We start from the raw sequence: 23279 nt of genomic DNA, 5'->3' as shown, positions 1-23279 counted from the left end.
ATTTATTATTTATTTATTTACAGAATACTGCAGGCCCTTGAGGGCCCTTGCTGGAGGGGCAATACAATGTGATACAAATACAAAAAAACACCACACTGAAAGCAATTGAAAAGACAAAGCCGATAACACTGATGCCGTTAATCTTTGATTTGTTCAATGGAATCTGTGGTGCGTAATGCAGGCATAGGCAAAGCTTTCCAATCACTTATGGTACAAGGCAAGAAGAAGTTCTGGCTGTAAATGGGCTGTTAAGTCATTTAAAAGACTTAAGACCGTAAACAAGGCTTCAAAGCATTCAGTTTTGCAAATAAGACATTGCGCTGTGAAAACGTGAGGTACAAGAACACTACATGGCCCGACACTCAGATTTGCCTGACTATACCAACAGGTAATGAATGGTCCTTAGTTCATGTAATAGCACGACTATGAGCAAAGAACGTGATGATGTTAGCAGCCCGTAAATCTGCCTGAAATCTCACTTACCAAAAGCATCTGAGCCATTTCGAAATTGCTGGTCAGATGCTCACTGTTGCTGCATAGCACGCACATTTGGGCCAAAAGCTGGACATGCTGCAAAGGAAGATTTACAAAAATGTTGTTCGTCCATACCGGTACTGCACAAGCAACATCAGTAAAATGACAGCCATTAGATTTAAAAAAATAAATAAAAAAAAAATAAAAACCTGCAGCAATGGTAACCCTTACAGATCCAGCACGTTACAAATATCCAGAACTTCATCACCTACTGCGGCAAACAATGTGTGGCATTACCATCCTCATCTGCTCTTCCAATTGCTGTATCTGGCGAGGTGTGGGCTGGGCGAGGATTTCGTCCTGCACGCTTTCAGTTGCCTCCAAGAAAATCTCTGCCTCAGACTGATCTGCAGAACCGATTATTGCCGTGCTGGTGCTTCCCTTGGCTGGCAAGAGCCTGCGGTACAGGCAAAAGAGTCACAGTACTTCGAAAAAAAAAAAAAAAAAAAGAGAGAGAAAAAAAGAGATAGTTAGTATGCACAGTGGTACGTTGCACGGTGAGAAATGAAGTTTTCTAGAATGGATATCCAGGCTAGGTGCAAGCTGATGGTAGATGCAAACAGAAAAGGTATGGACGAAGAGGTACCAAAGTACAGCATAGGTACTTATGGCATCCTGTACTATTTCTTCGTCTAAGCCTTTTTTTTTGCACTACATCAGTGTCAATTCAATGTGAATCACATCAACAGTGAGATAATTGTTTTTCTTTGGCTACGCCAGTGCGGTTGCCACAACAGAAAGGCTCAACACTAATATTGTTAGATGTATGTGAGCAATAAAGAAAAATAAACAAGAGACCTAAATATTACTGATACCCCCAGCTGAAAATGTTGCACTTCTGAGCAGATTTCAGTCCGAGAGCAGCCTTTGTCAAACAAGGCAGAAAGCAGCAGTAATAACAGCTCAACAGAGAATAGATACCGACAAGATGGTCATTCAGCACGACTACCACAAACAAAAAATGCAGAAAGAAAAGCATGAAGAAAAAGCAGCATAAAAGATTAGAGGACGCAAGACTGCACTAACCCCAGCTGAAATTTTATGGCACGAACAGGAGTTTCTAGATGCCCTTCACTTTTGCAGAAAGGAGAGGCGAGGAAATGTCACACAGACATTTAAAGCAACATGTCATTTCAGCCAAGGGCCACCAGTGTGAAGAGTTTTGCTTCTTTTTCTGGTACTAGTAATACTGAGGACCACTAAAATGCACCCATCACCTCTACCTGCAACCTCCGCAGCTTCGACAGTGTTATATTGCAGAAGCAGAACTACTGCCACTCTACGCTGGTCTGAGCAGCAGAAACTTAAATGACAATGGCACCACCCCTCATCAGACGTCTCCCCATCACAGCCCCACCGCAGTAGCGCAGTGGTTAGGGCGCTTGACTGCTGTGCCCAAGGATGCGGGATCGAATCATGACTACGGTGATTGCTTTTTGATGGAGGCTATATACTAGGCGCCTGTGTGCTGTGATTCTAAGTTTCCTACATGATCACTTTCTGGAGCCCTCCACTGAGTCGCTTTGGGATGGTAAACTCCATAAAACCAAACCAAACCTAACCTCCCCACCCCATACCCCTAGGAACTGCATGCCTACCCAGTGACCCCCCTCCCCTGCTCCCCCTTCCACCTACCTCCATCCTACAAAAGCACCGTTCGACCCTCACCTCCCAACTTTAACTACTAGGAGCACTACCAACCAAGGAGTACACTTACTAGATGACCATGCAACAGTGGAATGGAAATGCAAGTGACGGCTAAATCAAATTCAAAAATGCAGTGAGAAAGCTAATTGCCCTCTAGAAGTATCGCTAACCACCCACCCACTCACCTCCACCCTCCAGAAAAACTCCTGTCACATGTGAGAAGCCTCAGCTTAAAATAAAAGTATTAAAGTAAACATTAGTGGTAAATCCAACTGCATCTTTACAGAATTGTCGCAGAAGATGATGCCTGATCGTATCCCAATTTTTTTTTCTGGTAAGCTCCTTCATACTTTCCCTCGAAGAGCTTGTTCATGTTACGTCGTCTGCATAGCACTGCAATGACACGGTGGTTGAGTGTTTTTCTGTAGGAGCATATAGGCACAGGAGATGACGCCACAACCCCGTGCCGAGGTCTCTTGCAGGCTGACAGAGTGCAGCTAGGGAAAGCACGAGAGTGGCCGCGATGCCATGACATCATGCCGATGTGTGTGATGCTTTGAATAAACCGTTTGCGTTCTTTGAGCAAGCCCCGATTATGTCGGCAATGCAACGGCTTTAACCCTTGAAGTCAGGTTTGAAGCATCTCTCAGTGCGTGACCCGAGCGTCATGCACTTATGTACGAGCCTCACGAGTGAATTCCAGCGCGAGTACTTGCATAGGCCCGGGAGTGGCGGCCATGCCGATGATGTGGCACGCAATGTGAAGCCTTAGCGGTCATGTTCATGACTAGGTTGTACCCAGCACCTGCTGCAGCTGAATAATATGCGTGTGCAATCTAAGATCTGTGCTCAATGCGCCACTGTGAACTGGTATTCAGTCAACGATTGCTCTGTTGTGTGCAGAAAGGTAAACTGGTTCATAAAGCCCATAAGGTGCTGTCAGTTGTACTTTGATTAGGGCCGTGCGAATATTGAAATTTTCAAGTACGAATCGAGCATGAATATGGGGAAAAAAAGCCTTTGACTACTGAATATCTAATCAGTGAAAAAAAAAAAATGAAAAAAAAAAAATCTTAAAATAGCATAATATATGGTTTCAAAATTCTCGTGGTATTTGCAAACAAAATTAGATTAGAATTGCACAGAAGTGTATAGGACCCTGCTGAAAAATCCAGCAGAAATTTTATAGAGGGTTCCATATATATCAGTTTTTGTACACGAAGGAGCCCCATGAAATAGGGTGAAGCCGTCAAATCTCTGCTGAATACAGTAACACCAATTCTAACCTCAAGGCACCAGAAAAAATGACAGAATTATTGTTTACTATCAGGGCTTAATTTGCTATAGCTCAACTGTTAACTTGTCCTACCTATTGATAATGATCACATTGATTTGTGTGGCTGTACTCGGGGACGCTTTTGCTTGGCAATGAGCGCAAAAGTAGGGAGGTGGGGCGTCTTTGAACGTGTCACTCCGCCATGTAGTTTGACTGCGTGGCTTTCGGTCTACATAGACGTTACAGATCATTTCCATCGTTTGCTTCGACAGCCAGCGTCTCTTGAACTTGACTCGAATCTTGTCTGGTGAAAACCCTTCCAACTCTTGTGGAGTGGACGAACCAGAACAACCGAAACGATCCGAACAGGCAGCTGTCGCCACCTTGTCTGCAAAGCCAGGGCGTCTCGAAAACCCGCTGCAGACATCAGACGAGAAAACCCGGTGGAGTCAAGAATTGTTTTAGGCATAACAGCTTCTTTTTGGAAAATCGGTTCCGTGATAAAAAATATACTGTAAATAACTAGCCCTATGATTTCAATTTGTTTTTGCAGAAACTGTTCATGTAACTTGGGGCTATATTCAGCTGCGTAGGAAGATGACGCGTTTCGGCTCCGTAGCTTTGGCTCCATTGCCAAGAAAAAGTGTAACTGAGTATAGTCCTGGATATATGTATTCTTGCAATAAAATTTTTGTTGTAAGTGAACATCTTTTTTTTGCCATGTTCCACTTCTGTGCACTGCAGTTTATTTTTTTTCAAACAACAGTTTTGAGTCCCCCCCCCCTAATGAAAGGAATTAGTAACTCCGACTCAAGTATATAAACGTACCAACACGCCAGCGAACAAAGTGGAGATGTGATGTGCATGTTCAAAACGCAGGAAATGTAGTTGCAAGCAATGCAACAATGCCAGTGCATGCCGCCATACAAAACATGCATGCAGGGCTCCTTGTGGGACCCCTGCTTACTTTGCTTGGCCCAATGAAGCCTCATCTTCCTCTTCATGGTCCAGAAGCTCCCGTGTGGCAACTTGCATGAGCTCAGTCATCAGCTCGCTCACCTCTTTCTCTAAAAAAAAAAAGAAAAAAAAAGAAAAAAAAAAGTCAGCCGCACTTTCAGATGCTCATGTGCAGTGTTTTTTTGTTTTGAGAGCTTATCATAAACATTGGAAGTTAAAGGTAGTGGTTTAGTGGTTTACAGTACATGAGTAGCAAGAAAAAAAAATTACAGCTGATTTGCATAGCTAATCAAATGCAAGGTAGGTGCATAGCACTACTTATGCCATGGTACCAGACGGCCCTGCTTTATCCATAGCGATGACAATCAAAAGCGCGGTGCAGCCGCATCCTGAGCTCTCTTCATACCATCTGCAGTGGTTCTTATCACCAATGAGTGGCTCAGAGCCAAGGTCGAGGGAGCACCACGCGTACATGTCTGCTGTCCATGAAAGCTGAGGAGTGACTGATGCTAGGGGAGAGAGTCTGAATTTAAGGGTGTGCGAGCGACACTCGGCTACTCAGTCCGCAGTAACACACGCTTGTACAGCATTGCCTGGTGATAGCCGCAATGGCTACAACAGACTTCTCCCTGTTTGCAAACAATGTGACGTCAGGGAGGCACGTGACGATGAGGGCGCGCCGGGCTTCGTGGGCAAAAGTGCTCCTTTCAGCCAGGTCTCCCTGCTGCAAGGAGCGGCGGGAAGCTGCCCGCTGCAGCCAATTTTTGCTGCACGAAAACAGCAGCGCACGCGCGAGCTTCGTGCTGGGCTGGATGATTTTCATCTCAAGTACAGACATTTTTAGTTTTTGTTATGTTTGGCCAGACAAAGAAAAATTTATTTCTGCCTAGTCGTGTAGTACTGTCACCAAAACTGTGTTACAAAGAAGCTAGCACTAGCTCCTTCAACATGGCCTCCTACTGAACTGGAATAAATTCAATGCCGAACAAGAATCTCTAAAAGTGCTGCAATTAATCGCACGCCGCCTGTGCCTTTTAGAGCGCGATTGGCCAGCATTCAGCACGATTCGTTCAAAAGGGCAATAAAACAAACTAATAAGTGCTTGTTCTTTTTCCCAGAATTATGCGAATGCACTTGTACACCAGAAAAACGTGCTTACGGTCGAGAACAATGTCGAGGCCTGTCGGTGCACGACATTTGTCGCTTGGCTCTTTGCACAGCTGAAAAACACATTTGGACCGCGTATAGAACAGAAGAAACATGCGGTTGTTCATCTGCGATCGAATATCGCATCACACCACGTGAGATCTTGACGGCGTTGCAAAAAATACAGCAAGTTGTCAGCAAACAAAACCAAATTCTCCGCACTATGCCACCAGCAGCGGAATGTTTTGCCCACCATGGGGCGGCCACCCCTTTCGCCCCTGATCCAATACGTCATTCGTGACGTAGACCGGGAGAGGTCTACTGTGATACTGGTTGGTTGGTTGGTTTGTGGGGTTTAACGTCCCAAAGCAACAGCCACTCTCTCATTGGCAGCGGCTGTGAAGCCGCACCGCTTTCTCATTGGCTAAGATACGTAAAGCGGCGCTCACCACCTAGGCTCGCAGTGTTGCCCCAGTTTCTTTCGTGCCTCAAGCTCACGGAGAGAGAGACAGTGAGAGAACAGGTGTGAGACCGCCACCAGCGAAATTCATGATTGCGACAAGAAGTCATCATCACCATTAGCCGGACTACACCCACTGCAGGGCGAAGGCCTCTCCCATTTTCCTCCAATTAACCCGATCCTGTGCCAACTGCATCCACTTGATCCCTGCAAACTTCTTAACCTCATTTACCAACCTAATTTTCATTCTTTAGAGCACTCTCAATTTTCCCCATGTTATACTGCCTTATGTTGGCCACTTTAATCTTATTTATTAGCTTTGATATCTCTGCCAGTTCTATCCTGTCTGTTGGGTTGGAGGCTTTCATACTTTGGTGTTTCATAGTCAAATCTTTCGTCTCCTTAGATAGTTCACTGGTATCCTCTCTAACTACCCTATTGCCTACTTCTACCGTGCACTCAGTAATAATATTTCTGAAGTTATTGTTCATTGCTTCTAGGCTAAGGTCTAAAAACTATCAATAATTAAGTTATGCAAACCGTTTACCTGCTCTATGGGGCATTGATATAATTTATTTAGCTTGTGCACAGTGGAAGCAGGTAAAACGAGAGGATAACTAGAATAGAAATCATTATCCATTCAAAATTCAGGTTTGCATTCTATGCGAGCAAAATTAAACAAAAACAAAAAAGCGTTTCACAAGTGACAGCAGCGTAAACTAAAGTAATCTCACTTAGACCAAAAGTGGAACTAATGGACGTGCCGATAACCAGCAACATCTGTTAAAAATATCCATCATGACCACATCAAAAAGCACTTGTTGACAGTAGAAAACAGCCGAAGGTTGTTGTAATGGCACCTACGTGGTATCTTGACGGCTTGGTCATTGCGAACGTCCCACGAGTCGTCATTTTCATCTTCTTCCTCCTGAATGGTGTACTCAGGGTCCTCAACGTCATCTTCGTGAGTGTCCTCTTGCCCTGCCAAAACAAAGCACGTACTTCGCCTCCGCTCCACCATCACAAAGGTCCCAGTTATTGATCGAAAGACTGCAAACCAGAACCATGTTTTCCTTCGACCACATTCAAATGGAGCTTATCAGCTCTCAAGTTTTTCCTTTGCTTAGAATTGCAACCAGAATTGCCTTGATGCTGATCTCGCCTCATGTGCAGCTTAAGGTGGCTGCTTACTATTGCCACCAAAAAACTACATTCCTGCCAAGTGACAATGAATAATTAGGGGCATTGTTTGTGCCCTATAAGAATAAAAATGGAAACTGGAATTATGCATGCATTCTGCACCCAACAAAGCTACAAACTACATTTTGAATCTACTAGTATATATTTTTATCATGCTGTTATCACATCCGTATGACACAACAATCACTAAATACATATTAACTTCACAAGGTAAGCAGGACATAAGGAGCCAAAGGTGTCTTTTAGAGTGCTAAGAGACAGCTACAAATGTGAATGTGGCAGGATTTTATACATGCCTGATGTGAAAAAGATGCACTTACCAAAAGGCTTAATGAGTGAGAAGAGGAACTCCTTCCACTCTTCGTCATCGCAATCAGTGTCATACATGTCCGTGGTGATGTCTGGAGCAATGAATTGGGCCTCAATGCATTCAAGAGGTGTATCACGAAGTGGCAATTTTGACCGAGTTCTTTCTGCAATGCCACTTTCCTGAAAGCATGAATGTGCAGACTAGTGGTAAATGAAACAAACCATGGCTAATCTAAATCTCGTTACAAGAGACATGGTTACAAGAGACACTCGGTTATAAGAGACACTTGAAAATGGTTTGGTTGGTTTTCCAATGCTTGCCATGTTAACAACATCGCATGCAAGAGACATGGTTACAAGAGAGACTCGGTTACTAAGGAAAACTTTTGCAGGTGCCTAAAGTAACTTCTTCACTATTTAGAAGAGACACAATTACCCAGGTGTGCTCATGCAGCGCAGCTGCCTCGTACCAACTCGTATATGTGGCAGTTTAGATTTTCTTATTTAAATTCTGTTCCATATCAGTGTCCTTTTCTGTTGCAATATGTCAGTAACCGAGAAGGAATGCCTCCACCTGAATGGGAAGTCAAAATGTCCCTGTTAATTTGGCCACTGGCATCACATTCCTGTGCAGCTGAAACAGTGGGGACATTTTGTTTGGCACTCTGTGGCCCAGGATGCCCTTGCACCATAAAAATTCAGTCCATCATCATCCCCAGTCGGGAGGCGGCACTCATTCTTGGTTCCTGACATACTGCAACAAAACAGGACACTGATATGGAACAGAATTTAGCTATGGGAATCTAAACTGCTGCACATACGGGTTAGTAAGAATTTTGGTTACAAGAGACATTGGTTACAAGAGACATCTTTTTTGGGTCTCTTGAGTGTCTCTTGTAACGAGGTTTTATCGTACCGGTTTTTCAAAATTGTATAGGATGGATCTGCATGAAACCGGGTGGAGCCATCATATTGTTGCTGAATACAGTAAACTCTCATTAATTCAGCCTTGAAGGGACCAGAATAAATGCACGAATTAACCAAAAGCTCGAATTATCGAATAGGCCTGAATAAACTGCTTAAAAACGCTTGCATCATAGTAATTTTATCTGATGAACACTTATACGATGGTTGTCTGCATTTGAGATTATTTTTCTTGGTTTGTTAAAGTGCCTTGCTTTATGCACAATGTTGGGAAGGCCCTTTTCACGAAGAAAAGATGGTCCCTTTTCCCCTCATCGCATTTTGAGGATGCTTCACTGCGCAGTCCACGCGGTCAAACATTGCGATGAAATGCGCAGTGTGGTGGAACTGTGGTGAATTTGAAAATTCCGTATAGTATCCCGTTTTTGAATATGAATACAAATTGAATAACAAACATACTCAATTCATATTCAACATCAACGTCTCAAATATTTGCACCCCTGTAAAATTTAGTAATGACCTCAGGAACTCTATAATCACATAAAATGGGCCCTGTTAGGCTTTTTGAGCATTAAAAAGAGGACAAATAATAAGCTCCATTAATAAATTAAGCTCAAAACTAGAATAAAGTTCAACTAAAATAAACTTCTGACCAGCACAAACCCACTGACCAGCACAAAGATGCATAGCTTATTAAAAGCTGTCACACCTCTATGTGTAGCATCAAGTAGCCAATAAGCGATATGATGAGACATCTACAGTGTGTGAGACATTCCTGGTGGCCTAATCAGAAAAAGAGTGCGTCTGACACTGTATGAAGCAGCTAAGCACCACCTGGATGGACGTTGTCAGCTGCATTGCTTGGCAACTATGGCAGTTGTCGAGTTTTATGAATGTAGACACTAAATGGCAATTGCTACTTTCGATTCAGACCCCTACATTGCTATTTACATACCCACACTATTTTAATCTGTTACTGCACAGACACCTTTCCCAAAGCACACAGCAGAACAGTATGCAGTTTCATGCTGAAGCTGCAGCCTTTGTGAGCATCTATCTTGAGCTGCACTACAGAAACTGTTGTGAGACTCCTTTACTCCCTGATATAAGTGATGCTTGCCTTTTCCGCAGCAGCAGAACTAGCAGCAGCAGCTGCTGCATCACTGGGTTCCTGCTTTTCGGGGCTTTCTAATGCTGCGTCTGATGCGGGTGGCGATGGTGGAGCGGTCGTTGCCACTGACGATGGTGGTTCAGTCTCATCTTCACTCTGTAAAAGATACCACCCTTTGTGAATAGAAAAGAGAGGCTGCCACGCATGCCCACAAGTCAACAGATGCCTAAAAGCAGCACAAAAAGATTAAATGCTGCATGAACTTGTGTCTGCTATAAATTGGTACAATGGAGCCTTTAGTCACGAACAAATGACAATGTGAAAGGAAAGAAAGACAAAGCAGTGATAACGCCAAACCATGAATTTGGAAATCTCGTTAATTTGCCCAAACACATGCAGAGTTGCAACACAACAGATATAAAAGGCAGGTAATTGCTAGCAACCTGAGACCTAAATACGCAGCTGCGAGTCTCTCAAGCAGCAAGTATTTTTTTTTTTTAAACTCAGATGTTCACAACTCCATCATGCTATTAAATCAATTCAACATCCACCACATGCAGTTGCCACTCAATAAATGTCTGTAGGCATGGGATTTAGTGTGCCAGAGTTAAAGACTAAGACAAAGTTATCATGTGCTTCACTTAGACATAGGAATAGTCATGCTGTAAGGGCCAGATCATGTTGCATCTTCATCTAGCATCACCTGATTAAAAAAGCCTGACAATTATGTTAGAAAAGGTGTGCAGACACCTTCCTGCTGTCAACTGTCATAGAACAAATCCCAATGACCACTCAGTCATAATATCATAGATGTGCAAAATGCACCTTAAAAAAATCATAATAAATAAAAATTCCCCATAAAAATTCGTGATCTCCCAACAATGTCCTCCCAATGTCAAAACAACACAAAGCAAAAGGCACAGCATGATGACAGTTAATTCTAGGCATCTTAAACAATGCAAGAACTTAATTAGGCATTAATCCTAATGGAATGCATGCGTTTCAAACCAGACATGTTACTAATGTAATATGTAGGATGCATTTGTTAATCCTCCACCTTGGCGACGGTTTGAAAGGCAGGAGTTCATTACACCACAATGCTGCGGCAGACACGCACCTCTTCTGAAGCAGGATGGTATTCTTCATCAGAACTGCTCTCGTCAGGGAACTCTTGCTGAAGGAGCTGCTGTGAGCCACTTGGTGCAGACAGCTTCATTGGAGACACTTGCCAAAGGAGCTGTGCCCACCAAAACGGAAAGCACAACATTACAGGCAGTCATTGTGGAGATGAAGACGTGTACAAGCAGTGGCTACAAGAACCTCTACATAAACCGAAAAAGTATGCATGTCCTTGATTTCTGCTGAAAAAGATATGATTGTCTACCATGGGCCTATCAATAGATGAATGGCTGACAGTACAAGTAATCCTTCGCTTTAAGAAATTAATTTAACTGCAAGATTAAACTCAGTGTTAGCAACTTATCTAGTATAAACTAGAAAAATGTCACTCTAGGCACTCGCACACACGCAGATACAGCTCAGAGCAGTGTTCCTAAAAATATTGCAAAATTTGATGCGCCCAACCTTGGCTCCGATATATATGCACATGGAGTAGATGAAATTTTTTGCTCAGTATGGCAGGACTGTCAGTGCTACATAGCATGCCAAAGCTGCTGACATTTTGTCTATTGAATGCATGTGTTCTAAACTGCACTCCACGAGCACATTGGCCCAAAAGATGTGGGGAAAAAGAGGTGTAGTGGTGGGAATGCAACTATGCTTAAGAACCAGAAGGGACACAACAAGGAAAAGATTTTGATTTTGGCACTTTCAGTTGAGATTTTTCTTGACTCCTTAAAACTGTAATACATCACCCACTTACATGAGGCTGCTTTTCCATAATCTCCCGTGCCTTGGCTCTTGTAAACTTTGGCTCATAAGGTGATGCACTCAAGTCAGATCCTGCTTCTTCAGCCGCTACATGAGACAGCATGGTGTTTTGCAGCATAGCAAGGACACGGGTGTTTGACACCACTCTCTGAAATGAAGCAATAAAACAATGGTCAGCTTTACATACCAGGTAGCGTAAAGCTGTAGCATAAGCCTAAATTTCCCTGTGCTGCGAATATATATATATATATATATATATATAAATAAATAAATAAATAAAAAAAACTCCTTCATTTGGTTTATTGAAGGTATATGTTTAATAGCAGCATCAATGCATTTTTGTGAATGTCTTTTGTGCTGTGATGTTGGTGCATCCCTTAAAATGAAACAAATTCAATCCAAGTAACCAAATTGAATTTAAATGAGTAAAATTTGTATTTGAACTGAGTGAATTTCATCCAACTGCACACCCTTTAACACGATATAAGAAGCACATCAAAGCAGTAACTTAAATCCTGCTAAGAGTGCAGTATACAGTGCATCGTAACATTTTTCCTGCAGAAAATATTTTGCAGCACCTCAATGTATCATCTTAATCAGCTTCATCACCACGCTTCTAGAGTAACGCAAGATGCTGTGTGCACTCGTTTCACCGTAGCATCAGAGACACCTGGCTGAAGCAGAGCTACTATTTGTTCAACACACTGTCCAGTTTGCCACAGTATCGATGAAGCTAAGAGCATCTTGCAAAAAAAGATTATGTACAAGAGTTGGGAATGTATCAGATCAGACAGAATTGTTGTGAGAACTTAGAAGACTATGCCAACAGCCACCTGCTGTGCAGGCAGAATATAAAGCTTGCGAGCAGCATGGCAGCTGTATGCTGAGAAGCGAAATAAAGAGCTACCAAACTTCGCTCACACTTGTGCAAGTAGCATTGTTGATCGTCTAGTAGCGGGGTTTGAAGTTCCCATCAAATGCTTTGAAACCAAGAGGTAAAGTGAACCGAAAGAAGTAACACCAACATTATCTACATGCATCATTAAAAATAAAATGAAAGAAGAAAGAGGGGGGGGGGGGGAAGGGAATGCTAATTTTGCCACAATGGAAAAGCATTTGATCTATCTCCACATGAGAATGCACAGATTGTTGCAGACAGCAGAAAGGCTGTTGGAGCCTGATAAGTTTGATGTGCTGCTGTTGGATTCTTTCAACCTGATAATATGCTTTCCAATTAAATTTATCTTTGTGCATGGTGAAGCATAAAAACTGGTAACCTCGAAATAAACATACCCTGACCAACATTCTCAGAAGAAATGTCAAGTATTTGAAAGGAAAAAGAAACACTACGGTGCTGAATAGCAGGCAGCAAGGTATTTTAGGAAAAAGGAGAACCCTCACTTTAAGAAGTCAAATTTTCATTGTTTTCAAGCTTTAGAGATAACTGAACTTAAGTTTGTGCGCTGCCAATGCTGTGCTTTCTAACTTAATACCCCTCTCCCACTGACACTTAAATTCAATCTGCATTAAGGATTCCAAGAATGGTTGAAGCATCCAATGCTTCACGAAAATTTTCAATGATTATTGAGAAACGATCCTCAGTTTGCGTCGCTGTGAAAGTTGCAATTCATCTAAATTCTTTTTTTTTTTCCGAGATACTTTCGCCAGCCCTGTGAGAAGACACAGCTGAAACGGTTGCAGTGCTGCTGAGATCATTTTTAAATAGTATTTCTTTATATAAACAGCACAGTGCACTTAAAATCTTCTGTTGTGCATTTAAAATCAATTTATCCATTAACAATTGTTTTATTTATTAATAGCTCAGTAAAGGGGATAGTGCTTAATGATACCTCTGCCACACAAACACTTTCCATCCTTATTGAACTCGATCTGCATTCAACTCAATGCAGATCGAGGTTGTGACACTGCAACTTCCAAGTGCAATCAAGCCCGAGCCTGGTTGGCTCAAAGCTATTTCCTTGGGTGCTCTTGAATTTTCAAGCACATTCGAGAATGAGCGTGTACACCATGTCATTATCATGTTCTAAAAATAAAAGCGAATGAATGCAATAAAAGCATAAATATTAATACAGAAATGTATTTAAAGGCATAATAAAACATTGTTAGAATGTAATTGGTCATTAAAAACACCCGTGCAGCATTGGATGCTCCAATCTTCTTGAAAACCTTGGAGTTCAATGAGGACCAAAAGTGTTCGTGTGAAAGAGGTACAACACCCGCTTGCAAACCAAGTGCACTAGGAGCACTGCATGTGAGCCAAGCAGAATCTGGCTCGACTGCGGTTGAAGGTAGTTTGAAGAGCACTGACCCAATGAGGATCGAAAGCGCCATGTGACAGGGGTATAAGTAATCAAGAAAAAGTACAAAAAGTACAAGTACTGGCAGAGAACACATTCTGGAAACTGCTCAAGAAAGCATGCATGGTGTGACAAAACAGGCGGGATGAAGTGTGAAGGCACTCTGCTTTGCTGACATCGTGTCGCATTTTCCGATGCACTTTCTGAAATGCTTTTTGTTCCAAGTCGTCCACTGGCCCATTTACTTGCGTTAGAAATGGTGATATTGTAGGAATGACAGACCAACACATCAAACAAAATGGCTCAGACCTATTCACTGCAAACTGATCATCACAATCAACGCCATTATTTCGCAGCAGAGCATTTGATACATAATATCAAACCTGACAAATAACTCAGCATTATCTTTTGTTTTGAAAAAACCTCGATGGAAAGTTTGGTTCCTTCACTATGCGATAATATGCAAAAATGCCAGACCCTTATGATGTTCTTGACATTCGTCACAGTGAGATTGTTCTTCTCTGCTGTGTCTTCCAGGAAACGATCCAGATCTGTCTCAGGGGGCTCTTGCACTTGTGAGCACCTTGGCTTTTTGTACTTCTTCTTGCCTTTGCGCTCCTCCCTGGGACGCTTACGTCGTAAGCTCGCAGAGGTCGCGCCTTCGCTGCTGGCCTCAGCAAGGGCAGCAACAGCATCCAATGAAGTTGACCCTGCCAGAGAAGCGACGCTGCCTTCTCCCTCATTGAGAATCGTGGGCTGAACCTCTTGTAGATGGTATTCGCCATCAGACGACGGGATGCACACATACTCGGCGTCTGGTGGGGGCTGAGAATCACACTCCGCAGATGTCCCTGCTACTGTCTCTGGCTCACAAATCACAAGTGGTGCACTGTCCAAGCCAGGGCTACTAGGGCAGGGATCCGGTGTATCAGACTGATTTCCCTGCGTGCTCGGGACTGGATCACCAGTCGCAGCTTCACCTGCAAATAAGCATCTACTCAGCACAGTGCAATAATAAGAACCGCAGTGTTTAGTGCAGTGGCGAGCCGGGCAGGCCGATAAAGGATTTTCTACGTCCATCGCAGACAAACTAGAAAGCACAGCAATCGTCCCCTTTATAGAGCTGTGCACATGCTCGGGCCGCTCGGAAGCCTTCTTCCTCAGGCTCGGGCCGGGCCCGGGCTAAGGTATATTTGTCTCGGGCGGGCCAGGCCAGACACCACGATAACAAACGCATGCAAACTTTGCGAAAGTGTGAATACGGCCATAGTGCGAGAAGCGTCTAAAATGTACAGCATTTTCCGCGTCTTCCCCATGCAAGAGCTTCAGAGTTCTTTCCCGGCGTCGACCCGCTTTTCTCCCTGCCTCCTCGCCACGGATGGGCATTTGGTAGCCGTCAGTGACCGAGAAGAGGGGCCGCTTGTGGGCTATTAAGTTTCGAGTTTCGCATCTCCGCTTTGGTAATATCGGCGCTGATGTTTAGTTCGTTTCAAAATTCGCGCCTATGAAGCATCTGTATTGCTGCATACTCCTATCTCGACATGGCTTCGTTTGAAGCAGGACACAGCTGAAAGCAACTGCGGTGCAAGAATTTCCTCTTTATTTCTCGTTGCGAAACATTCATGTGAAAGGCTCATAGTGAGCCAGGCGAGCTCACCGAGTACTTGAGCCCAAAACTAATCACTTGATTAAGTTCAGAGCTATCGCATGTTTGAAGAAGCAAACAAGTTTCTTACTGAAAACTTGCTTTCCTGTCAAAAAGCATGTTAGTTATTCCAGCCACAAGTTGTAGTCCCCGTTGGGTTCATTAACCAGGAGCGCGTCAATGCCTCAATTTAATGCATAACTTGTTTTGCACAATAAATTAATTCTACATACATGCTGTGCCTCTACATATTCAGCAAATTTGCCATTTAAAACGTGAGAACTCAACATTCCAAAATCTTGGATAAATTTATCATACTTTATTTATCATTATCAAATTTATCATTTTATTTACTGCAATTATAGTATGACGGGCCGAGCCGGGCCCGGGCTTTAAATCTCAGTGCCAGGCTCAATTTCTTTTAGAGTCAGGCAGGGCCGGGCTCGGGTCTGTAGCGTCGGGTCCGGGCCGGGCTCAAGATTTCGGCCCGTGCACGCCTCTACCCTGTTATGCATTCTAGTTTCTCAAAATGCACAACATTTAGACTTGTCTGCAATGCTGGATTCGCCACAGCCGCAAACAATACATGCTACAGTTTCACCGATTATTCGTGGAACGTTGCTAGTAATCTGCTACATGAAAATACGCTACAGGTGCGCTCCTCTAAACGCGTTCGGAAGCGGGACAGCGTTATGTGGCACGCGCATGCAGTGTTCAGTCAAAGAACGCCGCTAAGATGTCCAACAATTACCGGGCATTGATGCGTCAGCCACCGCTTCTTGCAGCCTACAGTCCGAACTGCTGGACATTGTGATCTCGACCGGCGCGAACGTAGCCAGCCGCGAAACACACTCGCGCCTTGTGTGCTTCGGTCACGGTCTTCGATCGGCGACGATGGAAAGATGCGCGCACGTTCGGCAAAAATCCAGGGCTAAACACGTAACTCAGAAACATGCTAAGTGTGAATGATCGTTTTTGGCGCGATCGGGACACATAACGGCGTCGGCTGGGTTGCTAGCGTTAGCGTTGCTTCGGAATCGGGAGCATTCTACAGCAAAGCGCGGGCGCGCCACCTAGAAAAACATTGTCTGCTGAAAAAATGAAAAAAAAAAATTACAGATTTTTTGTCCAGAAGCCCAAAACGGTAATCAAAAGTGTAGTATTATTATTATCATTAAGAAATTAATGCGATTAATACAACTGAGTTATAGCCGCCGTGCTAACGCTAACGTCACGTTGCTAACGTCGCTGTCGTCACAACCCCCCCATAGTTGGTGGTGCAGTTGGTGCTCGCAAGAAGTTGACACGGTTGACGTCATGGTTGGCATACAGGATCAGTGAATTTAAGAAATTTGGTTATTACCAGTCATTGAAAAGTATCTAATTCAGCGTGAGTGGTCTGGAGGCAGCCACACACCAAGTAAGCTTTAAAAGGCCCACAAATTTAGCAGGCATTGCTTGCAGCATAGTTCGTATGTATGGTAAACCCTTTCGGTGAAGCAGCGAGTAGCGAGCAGCCGTGAGTGCCGTCGAAGTGCATTCCTTGTCCTCTGTTATATGAACACGTTAATGAATGAGGCCCTCAGCACATTTTCTTTTAGGTTTACTCGGCGTTTAAGCGCAGTGTATTGTGTAACTATCAAATTGCCGTGTATCTCCTCGCAGCCAGTCTACAATGCCAAAAAAATTTGGCACCAACACAAAGTCAGCTGAAGCTCGCGCTAAAAAGGAAGCCGTCAAAACAGCTGAAAAAGCACGAAAGGAGCAAGAAGCGGAAGCTGCCCTCTGGAACGACGATGACAAGCACATAGCCAGGAAACAGCAAAGGAAGGTAAAGTAAAGCGGGAAATTCAAAATGTAACGAGACCGCCTCACAGTCACCATTGCATCTCCTTTTCTTGTAATCGCATAAACCTCGAAGGCCTAGTGATTACGCATATCCTGTGAAGTTCAGGTCTTAAGTGGTAGACAGCGCACACAGGACTTTTTTGTTTTGAGCAGCTGCTTTCATTCCTGCTGGTAATATACTTTTATTACTACTACTGCTACTACTACAAGTTTTCGGTGGCACAGTGTTTCAGAAGATGCTTCCTAGTATAAAACCTCTTGTTTACGTGGTGGTAGATCATACTGCATAGTTCTTCCACTACTTTGCGCCAGGAGTCCATAACACTGCCACACACAACAGAACAAATATGGCTGCAAACAAGTTTTGTTTGCAGCCATATTTGTTCTGCAAACAAAACTTGTTTGCAGCCATAGGCAATAACACCGAGGTTTGGGCCAATTGGTATTGATCCATATTCAAACCCATTCGCAGCACGAATAAAACAACGACAGGAAGAAAACACACACGACAGGACGAATGCTGCACTTCCAACTAAAGTTTATTATGAAAAACCCAAGCTTAAGTACAGAGCTACTATCACCTTCTGACAATCAAACATGTGTGTCTAAAAAAGCCACTTCATTATCATATAGATAGAGGGATGGGGTGCTGACACAAAGCAGGCGAACAATGTGTCAGCAACCCATCCCTCTATTTACATGATAATGAAGTGGCTTTTTTAGACACACATGTTTGACTGTCAGAAGGTGATAGTAGCTCTGTACTTAAGCTTGGGTTTTTCATAATAAACTTTAGTTGGAAGTGCAGCATTCGTCCTGTTGTGTGTGTTTTCTTCCTGTCGTTGTTTTATTCGTGCTGCGAATGGGTTTGAATATCAGCCATAGGCACACCGCATTTTGTGTTGACCACTGTGAGCACCACCTCTAAAAGGAAACGAAAGAGCAGGGGCACAACAAGCAGCCCTGAGACTGCGTGAAATGTTATGCTGTCATGTTGTACACTTGCGATGCTTGTATTCTGTTGAGTTTTGAAGATAGATGTGGATACATTACTGAAGCCTTGCAGACAGATTTTGTGACACAACACATGTTCTCTGTAGGCTCCTTCCACATTACTGTTGCTGCAGAAAGCTTCAAAAACCAGTTTTCATTCACCTGAACACACAATATTAACTATTCAATGAAGTTATTAGAGAAATTTAGTATACTGTGATCAGCGATCTGCCACCGAGACCCTCTACTGCGCATGAACAGGGTGCACAAACTGATGGGTCCCGTCGCAACAGGTCCATGTACCGACTTCCAGTATGTGGCGCCAACTATCAACATTAAGGGGGCCTATTTCTCTTTTTTCTTAAAATATCGATTTTTCCTGTGGTGTTGACAAACACCTGCCCTGAGTAAAAAGGGATCAGGACCTCTCACTTACTTACTGGGCATGTGCGGTGGCAGATCACGGTACACTAAAGCTCTCTGTTACCATAGTGTGAACTTTCATAAATAAGCATACAGTCTGTTTGGGTCTTGCCTCCTGTTACACTGCTGGTGTCTGTCATTTTACATTTTTGTTTCTCAAACAGTAAAGATGGTGCTTCACTTTGTTGTTGATAGCCGTGGTGTGTCAGTGCCAGTATAATGCTGTATGGTTGCTGGTGTTTTGCAGGAGGAGAGAGACAAGAAGAAGACGGAACAACTTGAAAAGAAGGCCGTGCTTAAGCAGATGTACGATGAAGAAATGAACAGTATCAAGGCCGCCAAGACACGTACTGAGAAAGTGACCAGAGCAGATATTGCAGCGCTGGGTGAAAGGCAACAGAGTGAGTTGCTTGGAGTGAATTCTGTTGGGTTTTTATGCTTTGAATATGATGCTTAAATTGCTGTAAATGGTGAAAAAATGGTTATAACCTTGTGGAATTGTATGCAAACATTATGATTGTCTTGCAGATGGCCCCACGGTTCAAATGCTTATTTTCTCCCCATTATCCTTCTCTGTTTGAAGCATCTGCATTTGCTTTCATTAACACTGCTATAAGAAATGTCTTGGTTGCTTTTTACTTTATTATATATCGCTATAGTTGGGTAAAGCTCAAAAATCAAAGTAGTATTTATTCTTTAAATGAGGCCCTTTAGCCAATGGAATTGACCAGTTGTTGCGACAGTGGGGGCAGTCGAGTTAACTGTGACGCTATGGCACCCGGTAGTCGCGGAGGCCGCAGCCGCCGTCCCCTAGGCCTACGTGCCAGGGAAGGGTAGTAGGGGGTCTCCTATATCTGTGGAAATAGTTTTAATCAATCAGTTAGTGCTATCGGTTGGAGGTCTTACCTTAAAGGGGAACTGAAACTGTGTTAATTGAGGGTAGAAGAGCCAAGATACTGGTAGATACTGAAATGGTTATCATCCTGTTACAAACGTTTTTGATCTAGGTTCTATGGCACTAGAGGTGTCGACGATTAGAAACGGCCTTTACGTTTTCCCTCTTGGCTCTTACACCAGAGCAAGCAAGAAAAAAAGATTACCGACCAGGATCCCACTTCACAGCTGAAAGCCAACCGACCCAGATTGGTTATGTACTTATTTTGCTGCAGGCTGCCCTGCCCCACAGCTTCCTCGCCACAGCTAGATACTGGAGGAGACGGTGGAATGAAGACGCTCACTTCCACCTGATTTGTCGACCTACATCACTGCAGCTTTTGGAAAGCTAATGCTGCTGCTGATATAATGCTCTCCTTACAATAGTAATGATACTAATAATTGGTTCACAGGAAAGGAAAGGCACAGTATCTGTCCCTCTTTTCCTGCGGACACCTGTATCTGGTTGCAAGGGAAGGGGGGAGGTGGAAGTGAAAGCAGGAAAAGGGAAAGTGGTTCCATAGTGGAGGGCTACGTAGTAATACCTGGGGATCTTCAACGTGCACTGACATCATGCAGCACATGGACGCCTTTCCATTTCGCCTCCATCGAAATGCAGCTGCCAGTGGTTCTGTGGTCATGGTAGTGTTCGAACCCAGGTACTCTAGTACAGTAGTCAGACATCTTAACCACTGTGCCATTGTGGCGAGGTTAGGGTTCCTTGAGGGGGGAAAAAATTTGAGAAATCCTGGCATAGAGTATCAAGTATTCAAAGTATACTGGGACATGACTGTTTGTTACTATTTCACTTTTGTCACACTGTCATCAATTTCTTGTAGTAAGTAAAAAAATTAGAGGGTCTCTTAGATGTCTCTTAAGAGAAGAATGGCGAACGCCTACCCTTCTTCTCCTATCATTTGCCTCTTATTGAGGTTTGTTGCAGTACTACATATAATTGGTTTACAGGCTTCTGAGGCTTTGCATTTTCCTGCAACTATTAAGCTAAGGATAGTATGAGCCTTTAATGGCTCATACTATCCTTCGCAGAAGGTGTCACACTTTCGCATGCATTCCAAATATGGGCATACACAGCCTTAATGATCCCTAACATGAAAGGAAAGGCGCAGTATCTGTCACACTTGTTCTGTGGACACCTGAACTGCACTATAGAGGGAGGAAGGTGAAATGAAAAGAGAAAGAAGAGCAGTATGAACAATTGTGACATACTGTGGCTTTCCTTTCCTATAAACCAACACAAAATGTCAGCTTGGGACTGTTGCTGCGGGGTCCCAGGGAAACCCCAAGGAGCAATGTGACCACAGTGGACCGCACACGTAGCTCTTCCTACAAAATAATTGGTTCACAGGAAAGGAAAAGCGCAGTATCTGTCACACTTGTTCTGTGGACACCTGAGCATCATCCTTAAGGGAGAGAGGAAGGTGGGAGTGAAAGTGGAAAGATCTGTGTGGGAGATGTGTCATATTCCATGAGATTCTGCCAGATTTGTTCTTGCCTTGCCTAGCGTTCCTGCCATCTGCAATCCCACACTTGAACACACACCAAGGAACCCAACAGGCGCGACGGTGTACCCTCCAAACACACGTGCCAGAGAAAGTGGACAGACAATGCGCCCTTAAGTGCAAAGTGCACTTAAAGGCGCACATTTCCTTTGCACTCTTTAAGTGAAAGGAAATGTGAAACGCTTATGTACTCAAACCTTGTTGCATGTTCTTGACATTCATGTGCTTGTTTTAGTTACAGCATTGCAGTAAGCCTTGTGATTGTTTGCAAGTGTCAAGTGTCAGACTGCAGTTGTTTCTTGCAGAAGCACAGAAGGAACCACAGGAGTTGCTGCTGCATGAGAAGCCATTGGAGGAGAACATCAACCGAGTGATTGTGGAAGGCGAAGAAGCTCGAACGGTTGATGAAGCCATTGCTGTGCTCAGGCAAGTTTTGATTATCTTGCCTGCCACAGAGTCTTTTGGTGTGTGCAGGGTTTACTGGTATATCCAAGGCTTTGGGTTTGCTTGCATGTGGATGTTCTTTACAGTGACATAAGTCAAGTTTCAATTCCCTTGGTTTCATACCACTGTAATAGTAGTAGTAATAATCGGCATAACCAGGGGGTGGTTGCCATGGAGACCATTCTGAGGATGGTTACTGCAGGAGGAAGGCATGATGAGAGCAGCAGAACATGTTACCTGATAGTGGTTACTGTGGCCGGAGGACTGTATGGAGAGACTGAAGGAATTAGAGGGTGGTTACTGCAGCAGTGATCTCGAGGACAGTTACTGTGGAAAGGGTAAGATACATGGGTTTAGACAAATGCGTGACTGGAGGGTGGCTGCCACTGGATCCACCTAGAGTGTTGTTACCACACAAGGAAAAGGAAAAGTATGGCGAGAGTAGTGCGGTTCATCGGAGGTGGCTACTGCGAAATGTGCTGCTTGAGGAGCAGTTCATTGGCACCATTGCAACTGGAACAGCTAGCTAAGTGGAGAGGAGTCCTAGTCAAAGTAGGAGTATGTGGGAAAAACAGTAAGATGCAACATTAGTACACAATAGGAATATTGCTCCGAAATTTGCCAGAGTACAGGGTGAAACGCCGATCCCACAGCAGCTGTTACTAAATCTTGCATTGTGCTGTAATTGCACTCATATCCGTAATGCATCACTGGAAATGTGTTTAGATTTTTTTCTTTGTATGCTTGTATCAGCATGATGTGGTATTAAAGATGGGAGTTTATTTGTGTGATTTTATTTGCATATTGAACAGAAAATGGAGAAGGGGAGGGGGGCATTGTGTATTTGTAAGGTCATAACATACATTAATCTCCTCATTCCTGTAATGAGTAATACTACAGTAGATGCTTTTCCACTTGCAGTGTCAAGGACGGACCAGTAGACAGGCACCCTGAGAGGAGAGCTAAGGCAGCATATGATGCCTTTGAGAAGCAAAGGCTTCCAGAACTTAAAGCAGAGAACCCCAACTTGCGACTCTCCCAACTGAAGCAGATGATTCGCAAGGACTGGATGAAGTCACCAGAGAATCCCCTCAACCAGATTTAGGCATCCTACAACAGCAAGTCCTGAAAGCTGTGCAGTATGGCATCCTTTGACAGTACCACTCGTTTCAAACGTGGCTGTGGTGAACAGAGTTTTGCGATGGACTATAGTTTGCGCACCAATGAACTGGTTGTGTGGGAAAGAGGACTTGTTTGTGTCATATTTTCAGCGATCAGTTGCGAGAAGTTTAGGCAGTTCTGATTGCAGTGTACAAACTGTGCAGTCTTAGTTTTGGTCGGTAGAGACTTGTTTTAGTGTTGTGATGAACTGGCTGGCCTCAGATTCAGTTATGGCTGTAATGGAGCTGATTAGGTGATTATGAAAGGATCTGTGCAATGTGGTCAATGCTAAAAGAAGGCTGGATGCTTCTGGGAAAAAGAGAAGGAGGTTTCAATAAAGTTTTGTTGCTTCATTTTAACCTTTCATTGCAAGAGTGCAGTGTTGAAAAATAAAGTGTGATTATTTTACAGACAGTATTTGGCATTAGTTGCGTTGCATCAGTGTGGTGGATAGTTGAGGGCGTTGAAATGGCTAAGAGAATATGTTAGTCGATATCACTTGCTCGAAAGTATATTGTCGCAAGAGTAAAAAGGAGCAGC

The 23279-nt window shown here is 43.6% G+C and overlaps 2 protein-coding genes across 3 annotated transcripts in view; one reads left to right on the top strand and one right to left on the bottom strand.

Annotated features, from left to right (window-relative positions):
* The window catches only part of mute (gon-4 like protein muscle wasted), a 48189-nt gene extending 31730 nt beyond the window's left edge, over positions 1–16459 (bottom strand). For both annotated transcript variants that reach the window (XM_084594289.1, XM_084594290.1), the window contains exons 1-10: positions 16169–16459; positions 14250–14752; positions 11447–11602; positions 10682–10801; positions 9574–9720; positions 7541–7709; positions 6885–7001; positions 4425–4524; positions 772–931; positions 484–570 (exon numbers count right to left, since the gene is read on the bottom strand). In XM_084594289.1, the coding sequence (XP_084450415.1) occupies positions 484–570; positions 772–931; positions 4425–4524; positions 6885–7001; positions 7541–7709; positions 9574–9720; positions 10682–10801; positions 11447–11602; positions 14250–14752; positions 16169–16226 (1617 nt within the window). In that variant the 5' untranslated portion in view covers positions 16227–16459. The remainder of the gene's footprint in view (positions 1–483; positions 571–771; positions 932–4424; positions 4525–6884; positions 7002–7540; positions 7710–9573; positions 9721–10681; positions 10802–11446; positions 11603–14249; positions 14753–16168) is intronic.
* Positions 16460–16682: 223 nt separating this feature from the next.
* On the top strand, positions 16683–23156 carry LOC146198804 (coiled-coil domain-containing protein 124). The gene is made up of 5 exons (XM_084594288.1): positions 16683–16936; positions 17083–17248; positions 18929–19082; positions 21440–21560; positions 22500–23156. The coding sequence occupies exons 1-5, from the start codon at positions 16896–16898 to the stop codon at positions 22681–22683; spliced, it is 666 nt and encodes a 221-aa protein (XP_084450414.1). The 5' UTR covers positions 16683–16895; the 3' UTR covers positions 22684–23156.
* The last annotated feature ends 123 nt before the right edge of the window (positions 23157–23279 follow it).

Source organism: Amblyomma maculatum, chromosome 2, assembly GCF_055883805.1.
Source record: "Amblyomma maculatum isolate TAMU_Amacu chromosome 2, ASM5588380v1, whole genome shotgun sequence".
Classification (NCBI taxonomy): Eukaryota; Metazoa; Arthropoda; class Arachnida; order Ixodida; family Ixodidae; genus Amblyomma; species Amblyomma maculatum.
This window is presented reverse-complemented; position numbering and strand designations above follow the sequence as displayed.